This window comes from Lynx canadensis, chromosome A1, assembly GCF_007474595.2.
Source record: "Lynx canadensis isolate LIC74 chromosome A1, mLynCan4.pri.v2, whole genome shotgun sequence".
Taxonomy (NCBI): domain Eukaryota; kingdom Metazoa; phylum Chordata; class Mammalia; order Carnivora; family Felidae; genus Lynx; species Lynx canadensis.
In genome coordinates this window covers 114,618,849-114,629,677 of record NC_044303.2, presented here as the reverse complement: position 1 = coordinate 114,629,677, position 10,829 = coordinate 114,618,849, and the positions used below count along the sequence as shown (strand labels likewise).

The 10,829-nt window shown below is 44.6% G+C and overlaps 1 protein-coding gene across 1 annotated transcript; it reads right to left on the bottom strand.

Annotated features, from left to right (window-relative positions):
- Positions 1–472: 472 nt before the first annotated feature.
- On the bottom strand, positions 473–10,684 carry KIF20A (kinesin family member 20A). The gene is made up of 19 exons (XM_030318927.1): positions 10,552–10,684; positions 9,914–10,099; positions 8,685–8,774; positions 8,462–8,581; positions 7,751–7,889; positions 7,448–7,635; positions 7,232–7,361; positions 6,855–7,049; positions 6,639–6,750; positions 6,463–6,531; positions 5,654–5,797; positions 5,347–5,512; positions 5,072–5,236; positions 4,841–4,980; positions 3,097–3,199; positions 2,600–2,798; positions 2,273–2,364; positions 1,908–2,045; positions 473–1,019 (listed from the first exon to the last, which is right to left on the bottom strand). Exons 2-19 carry the CDS (start codon positions 10,076–10,078, stop codon positions 702–704), a joined length of 2,673 nt encoding a protein of 890 aa, XP_030174787.1. The 5' UTR covers positions 10,079–10,099; positions 10,552–10,684; the 3' UTR covers positions 473–701.
- Between the last annotated feature and the right edge of the window lie 145 nt (positions 10,685–10,829).

Below are 10,829 nucleotides of genomic sequence, written 5' to 3'. Positions count from 1 at the left end.
TGCCTATTTTCTCCCAACAGAATGGTTCCTTTCAGCCTTCACCTGTTTAGACAAGGCAAAGGGAGTCATTCTTGCTGTGCTCTTAGAGGGTTTCAGGCCTGTGCATGTGTATTCAGTAGGAGGTAATATATGCTATGCTTGTAATGTCTGCTGTAATGAATTTGAACTGTAGATACCATGGATTATTCTGAGCTCAGGGCCCAGCCTTCCTTTACTGTTTCCAGAACAAGTTTGTTACCCATTCACCAACTAAAGTCTGACACTTCATTTTATATTAAGGAAGGTTTAGAATATCTAATGTCCCTTGAATTCATTTTTTACCAAGCTTTCTTAGCTGTACACTAGTTACACGTCTCTACTGCCATTCCTGTGCAAGGTTCCAAAGGGCCTGAATTTTTAATTTAAAATTTTTTTTCTCATTTTACAAGTTCTGTTTTAATGAATTTGTTAAATTTGGAATTCAAACAAAAAATGTGAATATGTTTATTTAATATAACTTTGTGTGTGCATAGAAAACCATATACGTAAAAAAGCAATGAGATTACATAGGTGATTATATTACAAAAGGGAAGAAAATAACTAGTACTTGTATATTGCATTCTGGATACAGTTCCAGGTATGTGGTAAAGCTTAAAAGAGACCTATTTCTCCAGCAGCTGACCCACCTCAGAGCAACAACTGCTCTCTCCTTCCCTACAGCCTTAGTATTTTTTGCCAAAGGGCCCGGATTTGAGTAAAGGGGAGCGCCGTGAGCGCAGGATCCGCGCATAAGGGCTACAGTCTGTTGAGCTTTGGCAGGTGGGTGTTCTGGGAAGTAAGTTTCGAAGAAATGGTTTCTTCCCTGGGGGCTGTTGGTTTGGTTGCTGGTTTTCCTGGTTGGCACCAAGGCGTTTTTTGGTAGAAGCCTGGCCTTGGAGTTTTAGTACAGTATGATACTGCTCTGCGATGCATGCTGCCTTCTTCCGAAGGTCCAGTTTCACTAGCATCATGTTATTCTGCAGCTCAGCCAGGGTCTGATCCTAGAAAGATGAATAAAGTTACAGAAAACCTTTCTGTCTGGTGTATTATAGAAACAAAAGGGTAAGGTACTCACCATTTGTTATTAACAACTGTTTTTAAAAAGATTAATTCTTTAAGTTAGAGCTTTTAATGGAATAGGGGGTATTTTCCTTAAGACCCCAACAAATAGCACTGAAGAGGAAGACATTTTTTACCATGAGGTGGCATGAACTCGAATAAGTTTACTTAACCTCCAAGAACGTTAGTGCCTAGGTATCAAATCAAGATAGACAGCTCCTTTTTATTTTTTATTTTTTAGTTTATTTACTTATTTTTGCTAATCTCTACACCCACTTGGGGTGCCTGGGCGGCTCAGTCCGTTAAGGGTTCAACTTCGTGTCAGGTCATGATCTCAGTTTGTGGGTTTGAGGCCTACATTGGGCTCTGTGCTGCCGGCTCAGAGCCTGGATCCTGCTTCAGATTCTGTGTCTCCCTCTCTTTTGCCCCTCCCCTGCTTGCATTCTGTCTCTCTCTCAGAAAAATAAACATTAAAAACATTTTTTTTTTAATTAAAAGAATAAACTAAACTTATGACCTCGAGATCAAGAGTCTCATGCTCTACTGCCTGAGCCAGCCAGGCACCCCTTAAAGTCTACACATTTTGGATGAAATACAATACTATTTATTTTCATCAGGTTGTTACAACAGAGAAAACACCTATAAATTACATAGCATAGTGCCTTGTACTTAGTGAATGGTTATTTTTATTTTACAAAGAAAACAAACTCTCCTTATTCTAAAATCAGCCCCTAAATGTCTGCCTTTCTCATCTGCTTCTCATTCTTTTTTCTCACATATACTCTGGGGTGGGCTGATGTGAGAGAAGGAAATATATAGGGTGTCCTTACCTGTTTGATTAAGATGTCATCACAAGTGGTCAAGGCTTGGCGAAGTTTTCCTGCCCCAGTGCTGTGGCAACAGGCTCTTTCTGCTGACTGGAGAGACTCACCAAGTTTCTGAAGCTCCGTCCGCAGCAGTCTTATATTCTGAAAAAAAAAACGAGTAGGAACCACACTGGCCAAGACCAACCAGGATAATGATCTGGAGGCACTCAACAGCCATTTTAGAGACGTAAAATTAGAAAGGCTAGTCAGTTAAATGAAGTAGCCACTCTCCAGGACAGCACAAAAACCCCCTGGTCCTCGTGTAAATCAGACTGGAAAGGAAATTGCTTTATGTAAGAGCCTTGGTAACAGAGAAAGGTATCAATTACCTTCTGTCCCTCCTCTAATTTCTTGTCCACATCAATGGTGAAGGGCTTGGCTGATGGTGGTGGTTCTAACATTTTCTGATACTTCTGTAGTTCTGAGAGAAGGAAAAAAGAAACTTCAAAATGTAGGCTTTCTAGCCTTCGACTTCCCTCTTAACTGAGTTAACAGTAGCTTGCAACAAATACAGAAAGTGAGGCAATGTGCAATCTAGAGTGAGAGGTTAGGGAGATACAGGTCCAAGTTGATGAAAGTATTTTGGAGTTGGAGTCAGAAGGCCCAAGTTTGAAAACCAGTTCTCTGAACCACTCTCATGCTTTGTGACCTCTCACCTTCAGTGGTGGAACGTAGCTCTGCTCTGCACTGTTCCAGTTTAGCTTTAACCTCCTGGAGCTGCTGGCTGGAGGCAGAAGCCGCCAACCTTTGTGACCGCCGAAGGGACAATTCAGACCCTGGTTGTTGATGGGCTATTGGCTGCTGTCTGACTTCCTGCAAAAGAGCTTCTAGCTCTTCTATTTTCTCATCCCGCTCCTAAGAGGGAAGCAGAGAACACAATTCCATCCATAGTCAGACAAATCCTACAGGAACAGATGGCCAAATGGTGAATAAAACCTTCCCTGACACTTAATGCCTGTTAGCACTTATACCATTTTCTAGGCCAAACAAATCCTTAATCAATTCATAGACTGACACATATATAGTACCAAAGACACTAGAAAAAACTTGAGTTACATATTCCTGCTGTACCAGCATTTATAAAATCTATTTATCTCAGGCAACCCAGTGATGGGAATCAGTAGCTGGCTGGGGCTGGTTCAGGACAACTCACCTGAAGCTCTTCTTGGTAAAAACTTGTCAGTGACTCCTTGAGGATCTTTAGTTTCTCTTCATACATTTCCTCTAACAGTTCCTTTTGGGTATCCAAATGTTCACTTTCAGAGGAGAAAAATGGATAAAGAAGATGTGGTATCCATACACACACATGCATGCACATACTCACACACAATATTGCTCAGCTATACAGAATGAAATCTTGCCGTTTACAGTGATATGGATGGACAGAGACAAGTCTTCAGTTAAGCAAAATCAGATGGGTACCTGAGTGGCTCAGTTGGTTGAGCATCTGACTGTGGCTCAGGTTGTGATCTCACTTTGTGCATTTGAGCCCTGCAATGGGCTCTGTACTGTTGGTGTGGAGCCTGCTTGGGATTTTTGCTCTCTCCTCTCTCTGACCCTCCCCACTCATGTTTTCTCTCTCAAAATAAATAGAAAGACAAAATACCATATGATTTCACTTATATGTGAAATCTAAAAACAAATGAACTTAAAAATACTATTAAACTTAAAATTATTTATTTTTAAACTTAAGACTTTATTCCAGTCTTGTCACTTAAAAAAGTTTTTTTTAACATTTATTTATTATTGAGAGACAGAGAGTGAACAGGGGAGGGGCAGAGAGAGAGGGAGACACACTATCAGAAGCAGGCTCCAGGCTCTGAGCTGTCAGCACAGAGCCCGATGTGGGGCTCGAACCCACAAACTGCAAGATCATGACCTGAGCAGAAGTTGGACGCTTAACTGACTGAGCCACCCAGGTGCCCCCAGTCTTGTCATTTTTTTTGTTGTTGTTTTGTTTTCTTGGAGAGCACAAACCAGTGAGGGGAGCAGAGGAAAGGAAGTGGGCTCTGTGCTGACAGCCTGACGGCAGCAAGCTGATGTGGGGCTCGAACTCACGAACCGTGAGATCGTGACCTGAGCTAAAGTCAGACACTCAACCGAGCCACTCAGATGCCCCTTTTTTAAATTTATTGTTGAGAGAGAGAGATGGTGCAGGTGACTGAGGGGCAGAGAGAGAATCCTACACAGGCTCCACACTGTCAGCATGAGGCCTAAAGCAAGGCTCGAGCTCACCCCATGCAGGTCTCAACTTTAAAACAAAAAACAGACTTTTAAATACAGGGAACAAACTGGAGGGCAGGGGGGTAGGGGAAATGGGTAAAATAGGTAAAAGCAATTCAAAGGTACAAACTTCCAGTTATAAAATAAATAAGTCACAGAGATGAAAAGTAAAACAGGGAATACGCTCAATAATATTATAATAATGTATGGTTGACCAATGGGGACTACACTTTCTTTTTTTTGAGACAGAGAGAGAGAAAGCATGGATGCATGACTGGGAGACAGAGAGAGAGAGAGGGAGAGAGAGAGAGAATCTCAACCAAGCTCTGCGCTGGAACTCACGAACTGTCAGATCATAACCTGAGCCAAAATCAAAAGTCATATGCTTACCCAACTGAGCTACCCAGGTGCCCTAGATGGTGACTACTATTGTGGTGAGCACTGAATAATGTACAGAAGTGTCAAATCCCTAGGTTGTACATGTGAAACTAATATAACATTGTGTGTCATTTATATTTCAATAAAACATTTTTTTAAAAAAAGAGAAGATAAGTGAGTGAAGATTCTGAGAAGCAAGCTTGGGAGACAGATCTTGAGGCACAAGATCTATGATAGTTTCTATTTCCCACCCTCTGGTCCTATTGACAGACCAAGAGGAGTCACTCAGCTGGTACCTGCACCACTGTTCCCGCTGCTGCATCTGCTCCACCATCTCATTGCAAATTTCATCACGAAGCTGAATCTCCAGCTGCAACTTTTCTTGCCGTTCTTTACAAAGCAGTGCTTTCATGGCTTCTACCACTTGTAGGAGCTCCTAGGAGAAACACAGAGGCGATCAGATGGAAGGCAGCATGGAAAATACATGGCCATAAAGCGGATACACCAAAGCTTTTTTGCATTCTCACCTCCTTGCCATACATGGAAATGTCAGCTTCATTTTCAGTGTCCTCATCAAGGCCTGGATCTGTCTTAACTCCTGTCTCTAAGCTGGGAGATGCCCGTAGACTGTGTTCCTTGATGAATGAATGTAGCAATGGGAATCCCAGTTGCACAGGTGGAGCATGCACAAGCTAGGGGTGGGGTGGGAAATCAACTGAATTCATAACTAGTCCCTAGTAGATTCCTTAAATAAAGGTACCAGCCCAAAGTGAGCACAACCATCACACCTACAACTTCTTACCTGGCTGGCAATGGCTGAGAACTTGGCCACATGAAGGGTCTCATCATAGGTAGATGCACAGGGATTCACATTGACAATCATGCAGGAGCGGCCTCGGCCTGTGAAGAAGCCTTGGAACACTCGAGTCAACTTGCTGTCACGAAAGGGAACCAGGTTCTGCTTTGACCTAGCAGGGAGAACAGAGCTTTGAGCAGAATTTCAGCCTTTGGTGTAACCCAGCACCATCCCCAGTGGTGACCAGGAAGTCTCTCAGCAAACTGTAGTGCTCCAGATCATCCTAGCGCATGGCTTGTAATCAGAAGCTTACCGATTCTGCTGGTTTTGGCGCAGGGCAGCAATACAGCGGCCCAGGGTGTGCAAAGAAGTATTAATGTTTCCTGCTTCCTTCAGCCGCTCACCACTCTTCTGATCTTTGCAGCGTTCTGAGCCAGCCAGATCACAAAGTGACAACCTTGAAGAATGGACAGGATCTGACATAAGGACACCACATGTTATGAGCTTTCCAGCCCTTCATATTGTTCTGGGGAGGGGAGGACCCACCAAGAATCTCTGTACTCAAGGAAGCAGAGCAAGACTCTAACACAAGTAATTCCTCTGAGGCCCTCCCTTATCCCCTATTTCTATTACCACTTATGACCAAGAAGTCCAAATTTCTTTCTTTTTTTAATTTTTTTTAATGTTTATTTACTTTTGAGAGACCAAGAGAGAGCACAAGCGGGGGTTGAGGCAGAGAGAGGGAGACACAGAATCTGAAGCAGGCTCCAGTCTCTGAGCTGTCAGCACAGAGCCCGATGTGGGGCTCGAACTCACTAGCAGTGAGATCATGACCTGAGCAGAAGTTGGTCCCCCAACCGACTGAGCCACCCAGGCGCCCCTCTTTTTTTTTTTTTTTTTTTAAAGATTTATTTATTTTTGAGACAGAGATCACAAGAGGGGGAAGGGCAGAGAGAGAGGGAGACATAGGATCCAAAGGGGTCTCTGGGCTGATAGCAGCAAGCCCAATATGGGGCTCAAACTCACAAACTGTGAGATTACAACCTGAGCCGAAGTCAGATGCTCAACGAACTGAGCCACCCAGGCGCTCCAAAGCCCAAATTTCTAAATGGAAAAACTTACTCGCTGATCTTGGGGATGATATCCCCTTCCCCTTGAAGGTGCAGGATCCGGATTGAGAAGATGCTGTGACTGGAAATCAAGAAAAAAAGAGAAGTTACTGTATATCTTCCATGACTATGTAGAGGACCAATGTTTCCTAGAACACAGTGAAAAGCTGACTCTCACAACCCATTCACCTGCGGCTAGAGTTCTGGTTCAGATGGGTACTGGCAAAGCTCTGGTTTTTACGACCCACTTTGAGCAGCTTCCAGGCCTCCTCAGCATCCTGAACATGAACCCAATTGAGATCTAAAGCAAAGAGAGAGGAATACATAAGATGGGAGCACCTAACTTTTCCTGGTTTCTCCCAAGTCCCCTTTCAGGGTTGTCCCCTGCCTCCCACTTTCCCATACCTTTCACATAGGGATTGCCATTCTGATCCTCACACAGCCGCAGAGTCTGCCTCTTGCGCTGCTGGCTAGGCGGTTCTAACAGGTCATAAAGCAGTTCGTTGTAGATCTCAAAGAAGGAGATCCAGATGGAGAAGCGGATGTCTGCAGGGACACTCACAGGGGCAGTGTCTGGCTGTGCCCATCGGTGACTCATTTCTGGGGAAGAAGCCAATGTACAGGGTATCAACCCTAGAGTAGTCCATCTCCCCTATGGTCTGCAGTGGCCTTAGAAGGAGCAACTTGGGTTGCAACCTCTGGTCTTTACCCCTGGCAGCTGTTGGGAGCAAGGGAGTGGGTTTCTACTGTTACTTGGCACAAAGCTCAATCATGGTACATACCATCCAGTTGGCTACTGCTTGTCATTTGACTGATGGAGGAGAGCCCAGCAATGCCACTGTCAAAGCTGCTACTGGTACCCATCCGTCCTTCTATGTAGACACTCCTCTTCAAGGAGGTGGACAGCTCCTCCTGGAGGGGTGCAGGAAAAAGATGAGCACAAAACTTTCCAGAGATTTATCCTCTTATCCCCACCTCTGTGAACATCAACACTTCACCTCTTGGAGGCCTCCATTTAGCAGGGCCAGTTTCTTTATCTCCTCCTGTCGAATCTGCTTACTGTCTAGCCAGATGACCTCATTGGAGAATATGGGCTTCAGATCAGGTGTTGCATGAAGTTGGCCTTGGAGGCTATTGAAGATCAGAGCCAGGGACCGGGGTAGGATTCCCCCATCCTTGATGGTACCTGGAAGCATGCGAAAAATGGACAGCTAAGTGCTATTCCCCAATTCAAAGCATCAAAAGGCAAAGAAAACACCATTACAGGCCAATCAGCAATTCTGTGAGGCCTACTAACTCACCTTGAATTGTGTGGGTTTTCCCTGAGTTGGTGACTCCGTATGTATAGATGAGCCAGTTCTGCCCTTTGAGTACATCCTTTACCATCTCTTTGACAGTCAGGTTGAAGAAAGATGCCTGTCCCACTTCTGGCCCGAAGATCTAGAGATAGACCCAATTTCTCAGACGCCCATCCCTCATCTGTGTAGAGGCAGAAGCATCCCTTCCTGGGTGACTGCCTCTGGACACTACTTAAGCAACTTCTTCCTACAGTGCTGCCAGCTGCTCTACAAACATTAAAGATTAAAACCACTCTCTTCCAGTGCATCTTTCATCCAAATCAACAAATACGTAAGGAATGCTAGCCACTAAGTCTGATGCTGCAAACACAATGGGGTAACACAATGATCACAAGTGTGGGCTTTGGGGATGGGTAGCTCTAGGTGCAAGTCCCAACTCTACCACTGACTAGCTACATGGCTTCCACAACATAACCTTCACTGAGCTATAATATCCTTATCAGGAAAATAGGGACAATAATAATAATAATAGAAATGTTGGGAATTAATGCACATAAAGTACTTGATGCACTGGTTAGCACATAACAAGAGTCCCCAAAATTGTAGACATGCATATATAAGGAACTCAGAGTCAAGTAAAAAGCTTCCCTTTAAAGAGAGAATAAAGCTGCCTCTACATGTTGGTCCCTTGCTCATAAACCAGTACCTCCATACCTGGGAAAAGGTGAATCTATGTGTGGCTTGTCCAATTCCCCGCTCACTGCTCTTTTGGGCAAAGGAGTCCTTAGGTGCCTGTAGAACAAGGGTCTCCACATTCTCAATACGGACACAATCCTGAGAAGGGGGAAGAAAACAGTTGTCACAGAAGGAAATAATCCTGGGAACCCCTTCTGTTCTGCATCATTCCATCTTGAATCCTCCCTCCTCAGAAACTCACCTGATCTTCCTGTCGTTCCAACTCTGAAGGTAACAAGGGCCTGACCCTCAGGTATACTTTCACCTTCTCTGTACTATCCTCAGATGGAACCTGTGGTAGAATTCCAGGCTGGAATCAGTAGTTACTTCCAAACAGATGGGCAAACATAGAGTAGTTCCAGAGAATCATGCTAACACTACCTCCATTTCACCTCAAATGTCTCTGTACAGCTACTCTATAGTTCTATAATCATTTCAATCCACATGTGTTTTTTCACTACTTCATCGCCCTTCACTATCTTTAGTATCTTGGAAACCTGGCTTGCCACAATGACATTCTGAATCAGAACTGGTTAACTGGTATGAAAATCAGCATGTGGTATTTTGGCAAAACACAACAGGTAAGCACCCTGGAAGCAGACACACCTAAATTTCAGTCCCAATTCCATCACTTAGAACAATGACACCTTGAACAAGTTCTTTAGACTCTCTGCCTCTTTTTCCTGATCTGTAGAATGGGGTTAATAATAGAACCCACCTCATTCATTCAACAGATATTTAGAGATCTGCCTACTATGGCCCCCAAACTTTAATAGGCACTGGTAGTCTGGAGTCAGGGACTTTCTTAAGGCTCCTACTCTCATGAAACTTTCTCTATAAAAGAGGAGACTTATCAGTAGAAGTGATCTCAACCAGAGCCACTTTCCTGCCAAGGGACATTGAGGTATGTCAGGGTAAGTTCCTTGGTTGTCACAAGTGGGAAGGAGCTAGTGACATCTAGTGGGTAGAGGCCAGGTATGATGCTAAACGTCTTCCAAGGTACAAGACAGCCCCCTGTAACAAATTATCTGGCCACAAATGTCACTAATGCTGCAGCTGAGAAACCCCAGTTTAGCAGAAAGCCTCCATAAATGGAAGCTACAGTTGATATTAAAACCTTACTTAATGGGCAGTATGCTCTTGTGTAAATTAACACATCTAGGCATCACAGTGAAGAAGAGAGAACTATTAGCCTTCTCTCACAGGATTAACTGAGTATGCACTTGAGAATGTTTCATTTGTACAATGTAAATAATGTTTCTTCCTATGGACACACAAATTTACATTTTTTACTTGTCATGATCTTAATTTGGAATTCATCTCCCAGACCCTCAGGATTATTGGTCTTTGCCCTGAAACTAATTCTGTATGGACAACTAGTAGGCTGAAGATAACACTTTCTGCTGCCAAGCCACTGTCCAACTCCTTTACCTGCTGCTTATCCTCCAGGGAGGTGGAGATGACAGAACAGTCTGTTATCAGGTCCTTGCGTACCACAGACCCTAAATCTGCAGCTGTGGACTCAAACATGGGGGAGACTACAACTTCCTCATCTGACAGCAAGCCGGCTGGCGGAGAAAGGATCCCTTGCGACATGACAGCAGGGGCAGCTTAGGTCTACAAAGAGACAAGAGTGGGTAGGGAGGAGAACCTTAAAGGACACAAGGGGCTGCAAATTCTAGCTAAGAAACAATTTTCTTGCCCCAGGACACCTTCCTCTCGCTGCTTGAATTCCTACTCCCTTTTCCCTTCAAATGCCAGGAGAGAAGGGGATGAGACGGGTTAATTATGTAATCCAGTCTTTAGGCATTTCCGACCGCCATGAGGAATGAACAGATACCTCACTCCAAAAGCAAAATCCCCACTCTAATTAGGGTGCCTCACCCACCGGTGTAGAGAAGGTGGTATAATTAGCTTTAGGCTTCTTCTCGAAGCCCGCCACCAGGCCCAAAGGCAGGACAGACGTATAAAGAAAAAAAGGGATGGCGGCAGCTTCGCTTTCTGAAAACCTATCCCGGGAGGGCAAGAACTCGTACAGCCGCTGGACTCCAGGAGACCCGCAAACTCACCAAAGACGCGACACTCGCTCCTCCTCCGGTACCGGCTCACTCACACCCCGCAGCCGAACCTGGACTTTCGCAGTCTGAGAGCACAACTCCACCCACGAGGTGCACCTTTGTTACTGATACAATGTTTTAAATTACGCGCTGCGTTCGTTCGGCCAATCAGATAGCGGAGCCTGCAGCTGCCAATCAGCGCAAGCAAAGGGGGCGGTGGAGCCTTTTAGACCGTTTGCTCTGGTCTGACCTCTACCCTGCTCATGCGGGTCCGGGTTACCAACTGTCAG

Bases quoted from the DNA above. Each gene is read 5' to 3' on its own strand.
- KIF20A (XM_030318927.1), bottom strand. From the start codon at position 10,078: ATGTCGCAAGGGATCCTTTCTCCGCCAGCCGGCTTGCTGTCAGATGAG. The intron at 6,532-6,638 runs GTGAATGGGTTG...CTTGATTTCCAG, and splicing joins AACCAGAACTCTAGCCGCAG to TCACAGCATCTTCTCAATCC. The intron at 2,799-3,096 runs GTGAGTTGTCCT...CTTCCCTCTTAG, and splicing joins TTTACCAAGAAGAGCTTCAG to GAGCGGGATGAGAAAATAGA.